The sequence below is a fragment of the Parambassis ranga genome, chromosome 15 (assembly GCF_900634625.1).
Source record: "Parambassis ranga chromosome 15, fParRan2.1, whole genome shotgun sequence".
NCBI classification, from domain to species: domain Eukaryota; kingdom Metazoa; phylum Chordata; class Actinopteri; family Ambassidae; genus Parambassis; species Parambassis ranga.
In genome coordinates, this window is record NC_041035.1 from 16,742,690 (window position 1) to 16,764,166 (window position 21,477).

Sequence of the window (21,477 nt, forward strand, 5' to 3'; positions counted from 1 at the left end):
TCAAGGACTAAACAGCCTGTAATGAACAGCCCAGTTTGAAAACTCTCACTCACAGAGAGCAATGGCAAAAGTGCATCCCAGCCAGACAGCACAGAGACTTCACTATGAAATGAAATTTCCCTGACTTAAGCACTGGAGATTTTATTGTTAAAACACTTTGTTCTTGTTGTTTTCTTCCAACATTAAGTTGTCACTTAAAAAAAGGAGGGTCAAAGGTCCTGCTTTGAGCATTAAAAACACTTCATTTGTTAAACGGGCACTATTTTTTATTTTTTTTGAATGTTCTTAGGTGACCGACCTGACCAAATTATCCTTCTGTCATTGTTACTTCTGTCTATATGTTTGTCAGCTTCTTGCTAAAGTATTTTAAATGAAAATAGACCCTTTGAAATGTGGAATGTATTTTTGTACAAATAAAAAGGTAAATACGCCGCTGCTCTGGAGTTCTGTTTACCACTCAAAAAGCCGATAAGCTCTGATAGTTAAACTTTTAACTTCAAGAAGCGGAGAGTTCAGAGTCTGATGCGTTTCACCGCTTCCCCTGATGTCTGAGCGTTTTTTTCTTCCATCTCCGTCGAGCTTTCTCTGTCTCTTCAGCCTAGAGGGTTTTTTTTAAATTTATTTTTTGTTTTTACTACACGGTCTTAATCTTACTCACCGCTGTAAACGTACAATCATAGTAGCAGAGGTCAAGTTTAATAGTTACCGGTGTGATTGTACAGTCGAAGCACAAAGACTGTCTGATCCCTTTCTTGACTGAGTGACCCCATCCAACACTGAAAATTACAGGGGCAATATAGTGCAATCAATCCTCTTGTCTGCTGTAGGATGAAGGATGGAGATTTGGCCTCGAATGAAGAAACGCATCACACCTGGTAGCGATGAGGTTTGAAAGCTCAGGGCCGTGAAAGGGTTGTTATTCTTTCTCCCTCTCTCTCTTTTTTGCTCGAGGCTGGTAATTAGCATTCAAAACATCTCCTGTGTATCAAATAGTCTTCAGAATAAAAACAAAAAGGCAGACAACTCATAACCTGATATATTAAAATGAGGCTGGTAGTCCTGCATGCCAGACAAAGATTAGAATTATGGATTTAATTTTCCACGGGTTAATTTCCACATTTTCAGATTAGATCAAGGCGAATGGATTGCAAATATTTTCACAGGTTATGAATAGTTTAATATAAACTGCAAAATGAGAGTCCTGAAGATAAGTCCATTCATTGTGGCAGTATTTGTTAGCAGAGGGTTCAGCAGGCTTTCAATACCACAAAACACTGATGTGTCCCAATTGTTCTGCTGGCCCGTGTGCTGAGGAGTTGTTCCTTCTTGAGGCAGTTGGCTAACATCTTGATAACCTTTCTGCCTCCTCTGGTACCATATGTGATGCCTTTAGTGTTATTTTTAAAGCAGCTTGTTGAGGGGCGATGCATCATTTAGTCAAATTCCATCTGAACAATAAAAAAATAATCACTCAGAAGTTATTTTTCTGTTGAAATGGAACACCCTGGTGTCTCATGTTAAGTTCACCGAGTGGTTTGCGTCAGAAATAGGAAGGAGCACTTGTTGGGCACAGCCTGGTTAAGGGAAGTGCTCACTCTCTGACAGCCGATAGACATACCCACCAGCAGGCTCTGAATCTCTAATCATTACTGTGTGATTTCCCACTGGGTTCTCCGGCCCTTAATTCGCACCATCATTGACGGCACATAACAGGATAATTTGTTTACTCTCTCCGTTGGAAGCATGTGAACGTGACCTAGGCCGCTCTATCATTGCTTAGCAATGATGGGCTCAATCTTTTTTAAACTGATTTTGATCATTCTCCCTGCCTGTAGTTGTCTCGAAAATTCAATCATTTACTTCTTCAAAGGATTTGAAGGCTAGTTTACTGCACTGGTGTTAAGTCAATCTTGTGGATGTTTATATATGTTTTTTTAATTAAATGAGCTGACAAAACTGCAGGTTTGTTTGGCCTGTAGAGTCAGTTTTGTGGTTACAAATTAGGCTGCGCTAGGAATAATAATAATAAAAAAGTTGCATAGCTAGAAAGTAATCCCTCAGAGAAGCTGGCTTCCCATTTTAACCTGATAATACAGGGTCTTTGAAAAAGAGTCCGGAAGATCAGCAAAGAACACTTATGTCGAAGGTGCCCTACATTGAGACAGAAGTTATGAAGTCACTTTGTGAAGCCTTGTACTAAATTCACTGCAAACTTCCATGTTTTTAAACACTACTACTTTTGATTGTGTAAAATCATATCCTGATTAGTCTCTTGATTGGACTAAGCTGATGCAAGTGCACCATTGAAAATGTCAGATGGTGCAAGCCACCTGGATGGCTCCTGTGAGACTAGTATAAACTATTTGAAGCTAATGTGTGCCTTAAATAACCTGCAAGTCACAGATGTCTGTTGACATGAACAGAGTTAGGGTTACTTTTAGGTTTAGGGTCAGGACTTCGGACGGGAGCGCGGTTTTGGTTCAAATCCGCTCTTGTTCGGCTCACTTAAGGCTCTACACCCCTAAACAGCAGTGTAAGGGTTAGAGTAAATGACAGAGACCAGGACGTTTATTTTTTTTTGTGAGGACTCACCTGTACATTTTGCCCTCTGCTTTGCTGGAGAACCACAGCTTCACTTCAACAAGCAATAAGTGGTTATGCTAACATGTTTATTTTTGGATCTGTGGTGTCTCATCAGTGTCTGTTATCATCAGGCATGAGGTGCAGACTTTTCAGCATTAATGTTCCTCAGTCTGTGAAATGATTGCTTGTCTTGTTTTGGAACTTTTAGCACCTTCTGGTATGAACAAGGGAAGTTTACTCAGCAACTTTTATTTTTGTTCTTTTCTTTTTTTTAAACCTGTGATTGTAAAAGTTTTCAGACTGTAGCTCAATCAATATGCATACAATATAAAAGGCAGACTAAAACTTTACAGTTACATATACACATATATATATGTGTATATATATATATATATAAATACACTGAACGTCTTGCATTGTGTGTGTGTGCCTCTGGTCATTAGCAGATAAAAAGCAAAATCCCCCCCATATCTGTCTTTTTGAGCCCTTGTCAAGGGCATTATTTCCCCCTAAGTTGAGTGAGTGTCCGGACTGTGCATCCCTGCTTGTTTAAATTCATTTCATTCAATAGCAGTACAGTGTAATTAACGTCATCACTATCCTCTTGTCTAATGAAGGCTAGCGCTTGCCAGCAGTGGCAGGTTTCATCCATGCCTCTGATGGGCCGTGTTGGGGGTGAGTCTCGCAGGAGACGGGCACAATGGCGACCTGAATGTCATTGGCATCTTTCAGCTGCGCTCATTTGTGAGCGCCTGTCCCCAGGCCAGAGAAAACTCTCTGCCCTCTAGAAGAATGAGTTTGTCACACAGTGTCATTTTTAAATTGGACTCCGTTTCTCCATGCCCGCCCATGCTCGGTTTTTTTGGACCTCACATGAGCTTCATTAGCATTTGCAGGAACTGTGAGACATTTACCACCATGGATTGTGACAGATTTCACAAGCTCAATTTTACTGTTGCCCTGAGGGGGAAGAGGCAGTGCTCACCATCTGTTGATTGTGACTGTACCCGGCACTTCCATAAGAGGCTGCCTTTCTGTCAACGTAGCTAGTGTGCAGGGACAGTTTAGATGTACATCAGCACTGGGAGAACACTTGACACAAATTTGATGTAAGGATTTGATGTCATTTCGTTGGATGGCTGTATATTAATTAGACATAAAACTAAGTAAAAAAAAAATCTGATTACAAGGGAAAACCGAACATCTTTAGCTTGTGAAAAATGAGTCCAGCACAGTGTGTAGTTTAGTGAACATGGAGTCATGTTCACTTCTCTCATCAGAGTTGACTGAGTTAAGGTATTCATTCATGTCTTACATTGCTTGAAGGGTTCAGGTCTGTTATATAGTTAGTTCATTTTATTCACATATAAAAAAGTGATTGTTTCACTGACACTCGCCTAATTAACTTTCAACTTAATGATTTTCCTCTGTGGCTGCTTCTGTGTGATTCCCTTATTCATAAATTGAACGTGTGCTGTACAAGTTCACATCATAAAAAAGAAGCCCTTTCTTTTTTTCTTGCTGCTGGTGCTGCAGCCTTTTGAGACCTGAAATATTTCTGATTATATTCTAAGAAAAGGAGATAGAAGTGCTGTGCAGCGGGTCAGAGTGGCTGCTCTTATACAAGATTTTCTTAAGACTCCTAAAAGTTGGAAAAAGAGATTTAAATATTCATGAGTACATAAAAAAAAAAAGTGTGAAGAAGTTTAAAAAGGCGTATTTTTCCATCCATCCATCTCCTACCGCTTATCCAGGGCCGTGTTGCGTATTTTTGTAAATAAGAATTACATTGTGTCATGGTGACGATGTTATATGGCTTTTAAATGACCATAAAATGCATTTGAAGTGTTAATGTGTCGTTTTGTAGGGTTTGTACCAGCCTGAACAGCCTAACCCGTTTTATTCATGGGTCTCCAGATAGATGATGAGAATGCGAGACAGTCCAATGGTGCAGCTGTTCGTATGCACATCATGTCAGCCTCTTTCATTTAGAAAGATGGCACCCATCTATTTTAGCAGCAGCTGGATTTTTCAACTTTTCACTTCATTATGAGGCGAATGATTGTGCCGCGTTAATGCTGATTCACTCAGGGATCAAGTCAGTGGAGCGCTGTTAAGTGAGATTAGTAAATTGTCCATAAGAACAGTGGGAGTTGTACTTGTTCAACTCCCGTTTGGAGATGGCTTCCGTTATTAGGTAAAATTGCTATTTTACAGCTAATGTTGGAAGCAGGCAATTAAAAACACAGAGTTGTTTGTGAGAGCCCAGAGTGCATATAATTTATGTTTTTTCTTTGTTTTTGTTTATTTGAAACGAGCCATTCATAGCTCCTATATTCATTTTGCAGTGTAGTATAAACTATGAACGCAATTCCAAAGTAAAGCTGCTGTGCAGACTGTTCGGCTCCCCCTTCTGTCAGTCACAGGTATTGCACAAAATCATCAATGCCTGCAAAGAAGGTATACATAAAGGTTAACTCACTGCTTACAATCGCAGATTATGGTCTGATGAGATCTGATGAATACTCACCAAAACAATACACAATGTAACGGTGGACAGTGTTCAGTCTTATCGCCCGATAAAGGCTTGTACTCGAGCTTAAGCTGCACAGCTCAGAAGTGCACAAGAAAAAATAATGAATTAACTAACAAAGTGCCTAAAATTGATACATTTCTGCCTCGACTCATACAGATCTGTAATTGAAATAAATAAGAGCCATGTATTAACAATAGAGATGAATAAGGTACTTAATGAGAAATTTCAGAGAAATGGAGGTAATGTATCACAAATGCAATATGCTGTAATAATAATGGTGCTTTTTAAATTTATCTCGACAGAACGGCTGGTGATGTTGATTGCTTGCTTACGCAGCAGCACCGTCCTCCATCGCTGAGCAGGTGAATTATTGGAAGTTTTGTACCCAAACGGTGTTATAGAATGACTTATGAGGGCTTAAAGCCTCAGATGCTGAAGGAATCATTCATGATTGTTATTGATCAGCAACTCTATCAAAGCTCTGTTGCTATAGAGTTGTGCAGTATGACTTAAAAGAAAGAAGCAAACAACACTCATTGAAGCTGTAAGTAAATGATTATCACCTTGCAGTGCAACAAATTAGCACTATCTGAAACAATCGTTCGCACTAAGCGAGGGTGGCACCAGCAGATGAATTGCCACGGCGGTGATGAGTGCTATCACTGCGGCTCTCTCCTCTGGGGCTTGACAAACACGATATTTACGACAAGCCCTTCTGACAAACAGGACAAGGCTGTTTTCTAAACCTGCTGCATTTTACTTTTATGGGGAGTCGGTGAGGGTGGTGACAGAAGGAGTGGGTCCAGACTGCTGATGCTGGCGATGCGAGCTCCTTCTCCACACCTACTATTTCTAGGCTTCCAGCTTCCAGCATAGGTGCCATTAATCAAGCTCCAGAAGTTAAGTGTTACTGCAGGCATTGCTGTGTTATAAATTGCATGGGAAATGCATAATTAGTTAGCAACAAATCTATTCTACAGCCACACTGTAACTCAGTGGAGGATGCATGGGGACAATGATCACTGCTTTGGACAAGAGTGAGACAAAAACAGACTTTGGAGAAATGAAATGACACACGCTTGACCAGACAGCATCTCTCAGATGTCCTTCATGTGTTCAAATGACTGTATCCTGTGGAACAGGAAGGATGTTTACACCCAGTGAGTCCCACTTGGCAGGATGCTGTAGGGATGTATGCCCCTGCTCTCCACAGTGTCATAAAGCCAGACTCAATTGACTCTCAGCCAACAAAAGCAATTTTCTGTGGGTCACACACACGCAGAGTTTCTTGATAACCTTCTGATTCCTTTTCACAACTTGACAAGCTACGTCCACCCTTTGCAAAGTTTTTGAGTTTCCATGTAAGATCTGTGTTCCATATTTCATCCGTGCTCTGAGACGTCTGTTGGGCTCAAAGCAAAAAAAAAAAGTAGTCGCTCATTATCCGCCATGTCTTTAGCCTTTCCCTGGGACCTTAACCCAGACAGTGACTATTTCCATGTAATTGGTGCTGATGTTGCTCCCGTTGCCATTTAGTATTTTTTGATATGGCACCCCTTCCTGAATGGAAGGAACAGGGTGCAAAGTGTCCCTCACTACAGGCGGCAAATTACTCCTCAGAACTCCACTAACACCCCATGCAAAGCACAGAGCTGCCGTAAAGGCAAAACAATTTGTCCAACATGAATAGGCTCCCTGGAGACTGTCTTAAGTGTTAAATGACCTGGGTGAACCCAATACTAATCCACGGCTGGGAGTTATTCAGGCTTGGATGGCTAACACTTATACCCTCTGCGCTGCCGTTTGAAGGCTGTTTATGCAAATTCAAGGTGATCTGATTTTTTTTTTCCTCCCGTGGCTTAGTTTACTGTCTCTCTCAGACCCCCTGGAGACTCGGTGGAGTCACTCCTATTGCTCCAACTCCCTGCCTAACCAGACCTGTCAGTGGGACTGGGTGTAAATATAATGTAAGAAATGTGTTTTGCATGTAATTAAGAATTTGGAGTAGTAGTTTTTAGAGTTTTCAGGGATTTATTGGCATTGTAAAAATCCCAATTAAAGTGTCAAGCTGCTGCAGCATGTTGACAAAACCAACACCACAAAGAAGTCCAAGTACTACAGTGTTATCTTTTCTAAAATATATTTTGTCCACACACACAAGTGCTGATGTCTGGTGCACAGAGAAATCAAACCTGAGACCTCAGGCTGTAAGAAAATATTAAACATTCAGATTTATTGTTTTGCTATCAGCCTTAAAGCTTCTTTTAAGAATCAACTAGGTGTTGAGGACTGTTGTTGATACAGTAGGGGGCAGCAGTGAGCCATGCTTGCCTCTTCTTCCTCTCTCTTTTCTCATAAACAGGATTGTGGTCTGCCCTCCAGACATCTGCTTGGTTGTAAAGGGAACAAATAAATAAAAACAAAGGCCTATGAATGACGCTCCAAGAATTTATGTTCCATGCAAACACATATTCTTTTTTTTCCATATTATAATCCTTATTGGTACATTTATTGTTTGTGTCAGCGTTTATGTTTAAGCGTGTCCGCTCTGTTGTTGTGTCATGTCTCTGTAAAATTCATAGAAAAGGGAAGAGGACTCAGGAGAGTTTGAGGATGGAGTGAAGTTAGGAGAAGAAACTATAGCATGACAGCCAGTCACTGTACAATACAGAGAGCAGATCATTAATTAATGCTGCTGAGAGTGTGAAGTGAATCGATTCACCCCCCTGAGCACGACACGCACTGACACCCCCAACTAACAGGCATGGTGGTGGGGGGGTGGTAGCTGCGGCGGAGGTAGTTGTGGTGGTGGTGGGGGGGGATCTGCACTCTGCTTGTCAGTTCACCTCCGTTTTAATCACTTGTAATTGTTTCCAGTGGCATGCAGTAAATATCCGGCGGGAAGACTTCAATACATTCATACCCCCTGGTTCTTCTCATCAGGTCCCTTTCTGTCTTTCATGTTTTCTTGTTTTGGCCCATTCATTCAGTAAGAGCCGGATGCCTTGATTAAAGTAGTTGTTTCATAAGTGTTTTTTTTCCTGCTTCTGTTTTTGCGTGTTCACTGAGCCTGTGTTATCAGTACACACGGAGGAGTGTGTGCACTCCTGTCAGGGGGTGACAGCTGGCTCTTTCTGCCCTCTGTCACAAAGAGGCTGTGACGACTGGAGTGTGACCAGGCTCTCGCCCGCCTGCCCGCTTTTCACCCCTCTCCCTCCTCCATCTCCTCCTCCACCTCCCCTGCAGCCTATCCTGCCCTGTATACTTTGCTGCTGGCTCTCTCTCTCTCTCTTTAGATCCACACTGCATATGGGTCTGGTCAGCCATGGAAACCTGCTCAGCCCAATTAGAAACAGCCGCCAGCTGGGCTTCCCTTCCATTCTCCCATCCCTCCTCTGGCCCTGCCACGTCCCTCTCTGTTCCCCTCCAGTGGCTTCACGCTCCAGCATCCCACAATCAGAGCCTCTCTTATGCCTGTAATCATGCTAAGCTGATGGCCACACCGTCTCCGGCGTGTGGATGGAAGCAGCGATTTGTGACACATCTCCTCTCTGCGGACGCCGCGCACACACGCCCATGCCATTCCATCTACACATACCAAGACAGACAGATGATCGCATGCACGCTGTGGCGAAAGGGGTCCCACACTCTCCCCTGCCAGATGCTGTGTTTTGTTTCTGTCCTCACCAGCTGGTTTAGACCAAATGGCTGGAGAAAATAAAGCAGTATGTTACCAAGTTCATATCTCAGTGGCTGCACTATAGTTAGGATGGCTCTGCTCAAACTATCTCAAGCAATCAGTGCTCACTAGAAACTGTGCAATAAGGGTGTTCAGTGTTTCAGTACAGATTCTTGCTTTGTGAAAATAGCTCTGCATTCTGGCTTCATATTCACTTGCTTATGATGGTTTTTTTGTATTGTTTCTGGAATTGTGATATGAAAAAAGTCTTTCAGTAAATAGTCTGAGATTCTTTCAGCATGAAAACATATCTGCAGTCATTTTCTTTCTCAGATAGCTTTAAGTTAATTTCAGCTGCCTCACCTGCAGTTCAGGGGCGTGCATGAGTTTTATTCTTTTGCAAAAACACAGAATCCCTCAGAGAACCATTATGTAAAAAAAAAAGTTTCGGGCTGACAAAAAAAAATCAAACTTAAGATGTTTGACTATATATTATTAACAAGACTGATTATTGGGGCAAATGTGGCAGATGAGTCTAAAGGTAAATTCATTGTAGCTGCACACAAGCATATTACTTTTAAACTCGCAGAAACTTCTCTTGCAAAAACTTTGGATTCTTCATTGTGTTATTCAGCATTCTAAATTGTGTGGAATTTGTGAAGGTTGCAGCTCCAAACGGTTTCACTTTTCCATCTTCACCATTTCTCTGCTGTCTTCCCTCATATTTCACCTCGTGGTCATCAATCACTGATATAGGCCTGATTGCACATGAAGTGGCTGGATCCTATTTTGAGGTGTGACAGGGTCCTATTTTGTAGTGGTGGCAGTGATGGCTGTGTGTCAGAGCTCGTGACAGGATGCTCTCCGCCCCGTCTCCTGAGGTTTGTGAGTCTGAAGGGGGCCCACCGGCCTCCTTTTGTCCTCCTTTTTTGTAAGACGGTCTCCGACACGGCTTGTTTTAGGCAGAGGCAAAGGCAGTAATTGATTTCTCTCTCGCCTGTGATTCCGCCCGTGGCTCTCAGGCGCTGGCTGCATCTCTCCTCCGAGAAACAGATGAATAAAAAGACAGAGCGATGGAGTTTATAGCCAGCAGTCACAGCGCTGACAGATGGTCAAACCTCACGTTATCAGGGCCTGATAGAAGCCCGGAATGTGGTGGTTAGCTTCTTGAATTGGCTTCTGAAAGGATTGGTCATATATATTAGAGCAGAGAGTATTGAGCCGTGAAGAGCTGGAGAGATGGGAGATATTGAGGTGCACAGATGCTGAAGGTGAGGAGGACCTAAGCTTATATCTGACAGGCTACATTAATAGATCAGTGAACTGATAGATGCACAATGGAACGGTGCGATGAATATACTGATTCAGCCCAGAATATTGACTTTCATTCCTTTTGCTACAGCCGTGGGTGAAGTTGTTGCAGTGTTGTGATGTGCTTACACATCAGCCAAGTGAATCTCACAGAAATGAATTCAAGCATATACGAACCAATCACACACTGACCAGTCTGATAATTAAAATCTCAGCACAAGGAAATTCAGGCCTCCATAATACCAAAGGAATCAGCAGAGCATTCATCATAATTGTGACCTTGTGTCTTCCTGTCAACAAGACTGACTTAATCAATTGCACAAGTTGTCAGCTGTGACAAGAGGCGTTTAGCCTTGTGACAAGAGAGAGACGTGTGGCACGGACTGTCTGCAGACACCGCAGCCTCCCTCCATTAATGTCAGTGTCTGCTCTGATCCAGACAGCTCAGACGCAGACATGCTCCAAAACTTTGTTAGCCAAGTTTGCTTAATCTCCTCTCCTTTCATTTTTCTCTGCACGCAGGAATAAATGAGCCCCCCCCGTCTCCACTGTATGTTGCAGTCTGAGGTGTTTTGTGAGTTGCATCTTGCAGAGAAACTGTGGCGCTCCGTGACAGAAAAGCCTAAAAAGTGTCATTTTAATCATCTCTATCAGCTCATTTGAATTGTTAGCACCTCTCCAGTAGGCACAGGCAATTTGACAATGATGCTAAATGAATCATATTTATTAATGGAGTTCATAACGCTATGCATCATCAACATAAATCAACACTAGTGTTAGGCACTCTGAATTGTTTTCTCATTACCGTCATGGTAAACACGAATAAAAATTCTCACTTTTAATGAAATGTGAAGAACATATTGTGAGTTATTCAGCTTAATGGGAGTGAAGGGTATAAAGAGGACAAAGCAGAGGGCTGATGACAGTCAAACAATGCAAGGGGACACTGACAAACCTGCTTCTGTCAGTGTCCCTCGTCCTCCACCGGAAACTCAGAGAGAGATGACTGGTGTTTCTGTCTGTAAGCATCCACACTTCATTGCTGAATGATTGGTTCTGAAACGACACATTTAAATTTCATGCTGTGCTGAAGTGATTTTTCTGCGTACCTTGATGCCTATTTTGTTATGGAAATTCATGACACATTAACATAACCAGCAGGAGTTCGAACAGAAAATAATGAATCCTGGTGGGAAGGAACAGCGGCCTCCACCCTTATCCCTGAATTAATACATACATATACAGTGTGCACCCGAGGGTCACATGCTTACCGCAATGGATGGTGAGCGCCACTCAGTGAAACATGAGTGTGATCATGGCAGCGGCCTAACAGTGAAACGGTGATTTGCAGGTTGTAGGTTCTGAAAAGAACATCTCACCTGAACTGGACTGATGGCTTTATTCTGCCAACAGGCGAAGCTGAAGCTAGTTGTGAGCATGGAAACAGCCAAGCAGTCCTAATCACACTGAGACTCATCTGTAAACTGAGCACTGTACTTATGCTGTATTCCAGTTTATCTTATTAAAGTTTTAAAACCCACCGCCCCCCCCCCTCCCCGTTTCATACTTTTCTCTGAAAATGGACTCCAGATAAATTGGACACGGAGATTAGAGTGGCCCATTCACCTTTCTCTGTCTGTTGGTTAAACTCCATTCACCTGCTTCTGAATGCATACAGGGGCCTTGCTTACTTTACTACAGCCTGTTGCTATGGCAACAGTCCTCAGGAGCACTGGCGAACCTCCAAAGGCTTCGTCGGTACTGACAGGCAAGGAGCAGAAATGTAAAAAAGCAATCAAGCTTATCTTACTCCGGAAGATGCCATCTCAAATTTGTGGGAAAAATAATTAAGTAAATGTAACTCTTCACAGCAATGTCAACAACAACAACAGCAAAAGAGACAGTGAATTTTACATGACGCAGCGTGCAGGAGTTTGAATGCACTTGTCACAAAGTTTGTGGCAACTTTTTTTTTGGCATCAGCAAGGAGTGATGGTGGCCAAGAAGTTGCCTGGAGTGTTTGGGTTAATCACACAGGCGGGCAGAGGCTGCTGGCAGACTTAATTTGACTTAACTCTTAAGACAGACAGTGACTCATTTTGTTGATTAGTGTTGTGAATTTGTCTATCTTCAACACAACATGTAAGATTAACACAGCAGACACACATACAGCCAGAGTGCTGAGGCTAGGTTTATTATTCTTTTAGACAAACACATTCCATGCAGTCAGTCTGCTGAGAACTGTGTGTGGTTTCTATTGGAATGAGGACAGCAGCGTAATGCTATGCACTGTTGAATCTGTGAGCACTAAACTCATCAGATCAATCTAGAATGATGTTCTTGGTGAGTCTGGTTGAGGCCTTGTGGGTTAACTGTGAGTTTATTTACCAATGTTCTGACTCTATTTGTTCAATAAGCCCACAGTACAGTTGTGTCATCTCTCAGAGCAGAAGGTTTGACTTTTACTCAGTGTGGGCCAGAAATAGCAGATTTTTCTCACACCAGGGCACAACAGTATCAAAAGTTTCTAAGTCAGGCTTTTTGTACCACATTGACGCCTGTAACAATGAAGAAAATGACACAGACACATATTTTCCTGCTGGTCATTGATTGACTGAAGCTCAGACAAACAGCTCTCCTGCAGCTGCTGATGACTGAGTGGATGAGGGGAAGTGTTGCTGCTGCCCTCTGACAGACATGAGCATGCACGTGTCAGAGTTTAAGGGATGAGACCTCAGTCTGTACAAAGTAGTTTAAAAAAAGAAAATCAGGTATTAGCCAGCTAATGTGGTGCCATGTTATCGTGACTGGTGCTGTGAAACCATCATCTATGTTTTGGATTTCCTAGGCTGATTCCTCTGGCCAAAAATGCATCCATCAGTTTTTGTATTTTCTGCAGGTAGAGAGGTTTCATTTCATCTCAGAAGTGCAAAGGGAGCTATTAAAAGAGTTTTTTTTCTCTCTCGTTATTAATTAACTTTCTTTTCATGTGGTAGCTTTCCTAAACTGCTGGCATGTTTTTCAATAACACCGCTGTGTGATAGAGAGCCAGACAGAACCAGAGGGAGACTTCCCACACTTTAAATAAGGTTTAACATACAATTATGCATAATTTGTCAGACAATATTCAGAACAGCACCTGGAGATATGTACTGTAGCATCTAACTTTCCCAAATTGGGAAATCAAAAAGCGTTTTTTTTTTTACATTTAAACCCAGCGTCCCCTCCTTCGTTTGCTTATTATTTTAAAAACCCTGTTCGGTATTTGTCGTTAAATACGATGGCTGGAGTGAAAACCAGCAGGGCTCCAGGAGAAACTTTGCTCCCCCCCCCCAGCTCAGATAGACTCGCTCAAAGTCCTTGATATTTAAGTGCATTGCTGAATCATTCCCACCCAGAATCCCTGGAAGCCAAAGATCCAGGTGACATTTTACTTTAATGAGTTCCGAGAACGTCAACACAAACCAAACTACTCACAAAGCTGCAGCTAAATAAGGCTAATGCATTCATTAATGTCCAATTTAATCACTGAGCATTTTAGAGCTGTTGCTTTTCATTTCCTTTCATTAGTATTTCTGGGTGGTTTTCTCCTGTTGAAAAGACAACATGAACACATTTTTTAATGGCTTCTGAAGCAAATTTGTTAACAAGGCATGCGACCTTTGTCAGTGCACTCACTGTATTAGTGCTGTATCATTTAAATCTCTCCCAAAAAAGGGGCGTATGGCACACAAACAAATTGCATACATTCATTTAAATGTAATTTAAATGGACGCTTGTTTCCCAACATAAAAGCTTTGACCTATTGGATAATGCGGACAATTCACAGCTAATGTTGCTGATGGGTCTCTCCAGAAGACATTTTGTTGGTTTTGGCTGCAACAAATTTCAGCTACGCAAGAGCACACATTAGTTTTATACTGAAATTCCTTCCTTTATCCAGGACTAAGTATTGTTTTGTTTAGAAAACAACAGAGGAATGAAATCAGGCGTGTGGATTATCACTGCGTTGTTATTCTGAGCAAGCTGATGGGTAAAAAAAAATCATAAAAATTCTCAGCTGAACCACAGAGCAGAAAAAAAGTCTTCACTGTGTGTTAGCAGCTTTGGTTTACCTGCACTAAAATCTCCCATAACGGTGAGACTTTGCCACATCACCCGAATATGCATAATATCAAGCTGATAATTAGAGGAACAACACAGAACGAGAGCGATAGAATTAGTTTATTAATCCTCTTTCTCTTCTGTTCTGGTGTCTGGAGGGGCCATCAGCATGAGACAAATGCTTTTTTAGTCAGACAGCAAATGTAATCTGCATAACTGTCTGGTGCTGGTGGAGTTTAATCGACGTATTCTTACTTGTTCAAAGCAAACTAGCGACGCTGCAAGTCAATTTCCTTTCAACATTTCAGTGGCTCTTGCTGCCTTTGAAGACAGGCATCCATAATGAATGGCATCAATTTTCATCCCAATTAGAGTGTTTATCTCGGCTTAGTTCACCTATAGTGTTGCCTTTGCCTCTTGTGGGGCCGATGAATTTTCATGAAGGACAAACACTGTACTTCAGATAAAAAAAAAAACAGCTTATCTAGCGCTGGGATTTAAAGCTTTAGAGCTGGAATTTTTTTTTTCTTCTCCAGGTTGCTTCTGCTATGTTAACAGCTACTGTGGCGCCGGGTTGCTGTGAGTGGTGCAGGAGGCAGGGTGGGAGAAAGTGGGTGGAGTCATAGCGATAGTGGGGAAAAAGCTGTGAGTAGGCGAGAGATCAAGGTAATGTGTGTGTGTTTATATAAAAAGAGGTCCGCTGAGCTTTCATTTAGAAATAAATGGAGCATGTCACATCAGCTAGACGCTGCTTGACAAGACTCGTTAGATACTGACAACATCTCGTACACATGTCAATCAAATAAACACCTCATGTGTTACGGTCTATTTTAATGTGAAGACACATGCCTGTGAGATGTTTTTGCACCGCTGTTATTGAAGATGTGAGTGAACAATTTCAACCTCACAACTCTGATCTAAGTCAGAAAACCTAACATTGTTAGGTGTAAACCAGGACGGCAGGCTGTTTCTGTGTCGTAGTTTGTTATTTCAGCTCTGAAATGACTGAAAGAGTGTTTTTTTATATATATATACACCAAGGAGCCGGAGCTAAGCAGCAAGCCTGCGATGAAGCTGTTTCCCCTGACACTACCTACTGCTCAAGTTCAGGGAACCTTGTGCTCTGACATGCAACATTTAAATGAAGTCATTAAATTTTCAACGGTCTCCGTTCCAGGGACAATTGCTACTGACATCTGCTTGGCATGCGACAAGTTAATGGAACACAAACATGGTACCTTGTTTTTTCATGGGGTCTTCACATCAACAGCTGAGAAACCTGATGCTTTTTTGGGACTAAATAAGTATTGACTGTCAGACTATTCTCATGTGAACAATTATGAAAAGAAAGTCTGTATCGGACCAGATTTGGATTAGAAGACTAAGACAGAGCTTGATTCAATGCTACTGCTCCAACAATACATGACAAGCTTGTAGAGGAGTGGAGGATCTCGGAGGTGAAGAGATCTGCACAGTGTGATAAATTGCTTGACAGGCTGTCACTTGAGGCAGTGTTGTTTGGTGCAGACTGGTTTCATCGCACAGCGTGCTGTATGTGTAGCGTGTCAAGTCATGTTGGGACTTTGGGATTTTTGGTGTTTGTCGTACACATAGTGCAGCTTTGATCTACGGACAAAGTACTACAGCAACAGAGGTGTAAAGTTCATCGTCCTGTGTAATACAGTGGCTAGCTTAGCATGTAAGCAGTCACCACTGTATTTTGAACAAGGTGTCCATCTTTGTTTTTCTTTTATTCGATGTTTATAATTCAGTTCTGTTTCAGAGTTCAGGGAGAATTCAGAATAACTACAAACTCATTACTGAGAGACTCACTGTGTCTCAGTAATGTAGATGCAGCATATGCAGCTTGTAGGGATAACAAATTCACACAAATTACACTGAAGACTCATTTTTATTTCAGGGAAATATTTTCGTCTGACATTTACTTCAGTTTTAATTATATTGAAATGAACACAGTTTGCTGAAAAACCTTGATCTGGAGGAGGGATGTGTGTTGAGTGAGAGAGGAGCTGTTATCTTACAGTGCAGTTCAGGTGTTGGTTGACCTAGCTCTGATGAAGTTTCCTCACCTCCAGCTCTCTGCAGCCCTCATCTGTACAGCCGCCATTCAAATTTAGTTTCTTGTCTCATTTTTATTCCTTTTTCACTTTGATTAGGCAAAGTCTATTCCTGTTCTGTGGGTGATTAACTTGAAATTTGAATTAGACAGAAATTGTTTATGTGTATTTTTTAACCTTTAAACAAGTTCTGTATAAGATAAACACACACACAATAAATTCCCTCACCCCTTTCTGGGTGGTGTGTCTTCCTGAATCTTGGGGCCTCTACCAGAGGCCTGGGAGTTTGAGGGTTCTTCGCAGTATCTTAGCTGTTCCTAGCACTGTGCTCTTCTGGACTGAGAGTTCTGACTGGTGAGCTGGTGATTTTGACGTGGGAGTCTACGGGGATTGACTCGCTTTAGAAGAGAGCCCCCAGTGGTGGCGGTGTGAACTGCAACTTTTCACACTTCTGCATTGGATTCAAGAGGCTGCTGCTTGTTTTTTTACCACAGCAATGATGTGGTTGCAGAAAACAAAGAGTGCAGAGCATGGATAAATCCACCAGGGGGCAGGTGACAAGTCTGGCATTGTATACAACATGTTTTCAGGGTTTAGCCCTGCAAAAGATGGAGACCTCTCCAGGGTGTTGCCTGCTTCTCACCCATTGACAGCTGACCCTGTCCAGCACAAAGTGGGTTAAGGAAATGGATGGATGGCGGGATATACGATCATGTTGATGGTGCAGAGGTCTCAGAAACTGGTTAACAAACTTGATCCAATTAGCATTGTTGCTCATTGTCTCCAACATACTTGGTCTTTTCTGTAGTTTGTTCAGTCTTTCAGAAGTTTTTGTCTCTGACAGGTCTGGAGGGAAGTCTTGCAGACTTTTGCTTTGATATGCTGCCATTGGTGGAATCAAAGTCACCACACTGCAGTGGCTCAGTGTTGGAAGCGTGTACATGCATCAGTGTGACTGCAGGGATTATGAATAATAAACATTCGCCAAAGATTTGAAGAGCTGTTAAGGTAACATTTTCGTTTCAGATAAGAAAGGTGATTTGATGGACAGGCTCTGCTCTGAAGAGCTGCCGCTTTGATAACAAACTCCTTGTGAGGTCTCCAGCCATTAGTCAGTTTCTCAGAGTGAGCGGTAGGGAGGTGCGGTGTGGTGGGGGGGGGTGGGCTGCTCAAGGGTTCGAGGGTCTGCCAGATATCTTGTCTCTTTTGATACAAGAGAAAGCCTGAGGGCCAGAGCGCGAGAACGCTGGAGATCACAGGACAGACTAATTGTTTCTGTCTACCCGGAGACACACAACTGATTGCTCTGTTACAGTTGTGCACATATAACTGGAGGGAAATCGACTGTAGTATTAAAATAAAATAAAACATTAGCTGCAGCTATAAGTAAAGTCAAAAAGACACATTAAAAGCTGACACATGGCTTCCACCTTAAACTTTATTAGTTGTTTCTGTTATAGTTTAGCAAAGCAAACATCAAAGTATGAAGGCATCATTTCATAGAACTGTAATTCATTTGATCTTTAGTATGGCACCACTGAAAGTAATTTATGAATCATACCAACATTTAATAACAGAAAGCAAAGCCCATTTTTTAAAATCAAATAAAGAAAGGAAAACAACAGGTATTAGCCATTACATGATGTACCTAAAAATACAAATTATCTGCAAGCAATACACAACCAAGAACTCATACTTGGACCACCTCCTTGGGCCTGTGATTGTGATTTTTTTTGTAGTCTGATATGAAATAAGGCAGATTCCTTTGATACAATTATAGACAATCTGGTAAAGAGACAAGCGAAAGCGAAGAGGACTGTAATTCCTGTTTATGTTGGTGAAGTTCAAAGCAATTTTCTGGCATGCACTGGAAATGGAAAAGGAAAAAAGGGGAGGGGAAAAAGAACTAATCGTTTTTTTTTGTTACTTTTTTTTTTAAGACTCATCCTTGTTTGTGTGCAATGGGTGTTGATGAACAGTTTCCTGGTGGAATGAGTTAAACACAGTGGCGGTGGCGGCAGAGATGAGACGCGTTTAGTGATGTTCACAGATGAAAGGCCTGGAAGTCGCCTTACGGACCACAGTCTGAATCAATGATGATTAAACAATGCAGCTCGAGTCGCAGCAGCGCGTGGGAGCGGACATGGCAGGTGTCGGTGTGTTGCAGGGTGTTGTCAGGTATTCCGCGCTTTAATGTCATCATGACTGCTGTGGTGGTTGTAAGGACTAAAGGATGGCTGATGTTAAGCATCGCCCCATCCGTCAACATGTAGGAGACGTGGCTGTTGTCCTCCGACAGCTTCACCATGCTCTCACAGTGGCTTTATCAAACAAAGAGACTTGAACCTGGTTTATCTCGTCGCACCAAGCTGGCAAAATGATGTATGACTCTAACACACAGTGAGGTATGGCTCATCTTTTTCTGGTTGATATGTTCAAGTCCTATAGTAAGTAGCTTTGTACATACATACATTACATACATACTTCAGGGATGAATAGTTTTTTTTAAACAAAGAAAGGGGAGGCTGAGTAACGTTGGGAATGTGAGCATCTTGTGAGTAACTGGTTGTCCTGGGCCAGTGTCAGAGCCCACACTGACATGGGCCAGTCTGACACCAGTGTGGTTGGCCTTCGCACAGTTTGCTGGCTGTCAGATGAGGTTGATTGTCATCCCCTCAGCTGGTCATTCATTCTTCTCAACAGGATCTGGGTAAAAAAACAAAAACAAAGATACCCCCACAGTTTTATATGGAAACTTTAAATAATTCCTAAGTTAAAGGGAAATTTTTAACTTGAATTTTCGCCACAGTGTAGATCAATGTCATGCAATGTTTTCTATGCTTTTAAGCATTTTATTTGCCCTTAAATTGAGGATTGGTATCTTGCAGTACACACGCAGTGTAACAAGCAGTGTTTTGCCTTTAAGAACTATGTTTCAACTTGAGAAAAAGTACTGTTAATGCCAACAAAGCAGGAGAAGGATATGCAAGTTTATCAAAGCGCTGCCAAGATTCAAGAACTGGTGTGAGAGGTATTATCAAGAAGGTCAAAGAGAGTCAAACAGTGCAGAATGATAGATAGGAAGCTAAAACATTTGAAGGCCTCTGGAAAGAAAACTAGTGAGAGATGTGTCTCAGTCCTGCACAGGTGTAGCAGATCACCTAACAAAAGGTTGGCTGCTCCTACACAGGAATGGACGGCCAGGCTGCAGACCGAGAAAAACTCAACTTCTGCAGAAAAGACACCTGCCGTATGCCAAGGACAAGATAAGATAAGATAAGATAAGATAAGATAAAACTTTATTAATCCCGAAGGAAATTCTTGTGCCAGAGGTATCAAGTCACAATAAATGCAGTTAAGAACCAACCCAGAACAACCTGGGGAAAGATCACACGTACTGGAAGTGTGTCATTTGGTCAGATGAAACAACACTAGAGTCTTATCTTGAAAGAAAACCTAACGCTGTCTGCAGCAAAAACTAGACCTGTCATGGTTTTCTCTTCTAACATGACAACGACCTGAAGCGTACATCTTCTGATGAAGAACCACCTCCAGGAGCGCAAAGCCAATGTTAACTCTGAACCAAAATCTGTGGAGGTTTGAGAAGTTTGTGTTTCTGTGTATAAAGTAAAATAATGTACGCTTCTTTGCTCTATTAAATTATTATTTGTGTTTGTAACTATACAATTAAAAGTAAGTAAGTTCTTGCTGAACAACAGGCCAGAGGTGTCATTCAGCAGCATCAAAACAAGTGTTAACATTGGGGTTTCCATCTTTCTTTCACTCAACAATTTTCTACACTGGTGAGTAAAGAGCTGTTAATGCTAATGTGGACTATGGAGCAATAGAAGGTTTTCTGTTATTATAGGATTGGACACCAGCAGCATTTAAACATTATGGTAATCAGCCACTCCCCTGTGCTGAGAGTTGGAGTGACTTGGGGTCATTGCAGTTGCAACTGTGTTTATACACTTATACACTTATTTTGCAACTATCAAAACTTTACTTTTACAATTTGTCTATGGGGTCTTTGCATGTAAGTAATATAATCAATATAAGGTATTGATAGAAGTATAATTTAGTAACTACAATACCATGAGCTACATGAAGTTAGATTTTGCCAACATTCAGTCTATGATGATGCAGAAATGGGAAGAGAGACGCTGACAATCCATCCTCTCTGTTCTCATTTCACTGCAAACAGCAACATGAATCTTCTGTAAGGATAAAGTAAACCATCGACAGGGCAGTCTGTAAATCACTACCAACACATGTGTTTAGACTATACTCTGCTTTTAACAGCACACTATCTGTTAACCAGCTCCAGTACATACCCTCATCCCACCCTGATCCACAGGGTTGTTCGACAACAAGCCTTTTCTTCTCTTCCTCTGTGTCTGGCATTGTTTAAGCTCTCTCCTTTTCCACACCAAGCCGTTTGTCTCTGCCAACTTATTTCATATGCTGCTAGCCTGTCCTATTTATTCAACCCCGACAATCTGTTCATAGCAGTTGCTTAATGATTTTTTTTTCTACCTGCAAACTCTATGAATGCCCAAATCTGAATCCCATTTTTTGGCTCCAGAACTCCACAGACACACACACACAGCGAAGGCAGTCATAGAAATTCACCGCACTCTCCACAGATGTCTACATTCAAATTACACACCGTCTTATTACCCTAAATCTCAACGGAGAGCTAAGAGTAACAACAGTGTGGTATCCTTATCAAATATGATTTATTGGCATGATTACTGCCCCTACACTGTGTGTTGGCTGCATGTTAAAATAATATGGCGTTGCACACTTGATTTATTAAATGCCTGATAGTTGAGTTTGCAGGTAATTCATCACACTCAATCTCCAAAGACGTGCTGACACGCAGAGCACACTAAAATATCAGGGTTAGAGTTGCAGACCTGAAATGGGGGGAGAGGATTTACAAATGCATTTGGCCCTGGAGGAGCATGTACAAACTGCCCGCCTGACGCCTCCCCCTACAGACACAAGGAGACGGAGACAGACGGGGAGGCGAGGAGGGTGAAACTGGATAACACACGGAGCTGAGGACTCTCTGAAAGGAGGGAGTTTTAATTCAGCAGCTGTGGCCACTAATAAGAATCTACTTATAAACAGAGATATGTGCCTGATAGATGTGCGAGCCAGTGAGCGAGCGCGCTCCCTCG

General features: G+C 42.0%; 1 protein-coding gene across 5 annotated transcripts in view; it reads right to left on the reverse strand.

Annotated features, from left to right (window-relative positions):
* Window positions 1-17,725: 17,725 nt before the first annotated feature.
* The window catches only part of macrod2 (mono-ADP ribosylhydrolase 2), a 353,444-nt gene continuing 349,692 nt past the window's right edge, over window positions 17,726-21,477 (reverse strand). For 3 of the 5 annotated variants that reach the window (XM_028422749.1, XM_028422747.1, XM_028422751.1), the window contains one exon: window positions 17,726-18,997. In XM_028422749.1, the coding sequence (XP_028278550.1) occupies window positions 18,975-18,997 (23 nt within the window). In that variant the 3' untranslated portion in view covers window positions 17,726-18,974. The remainder of the gene's footprint in view (window positions 18,998-21,477) is intronic. The other 2 variants (XM_028422748.1, XM_028422746.1) reach the window with 1 other exon arrangement.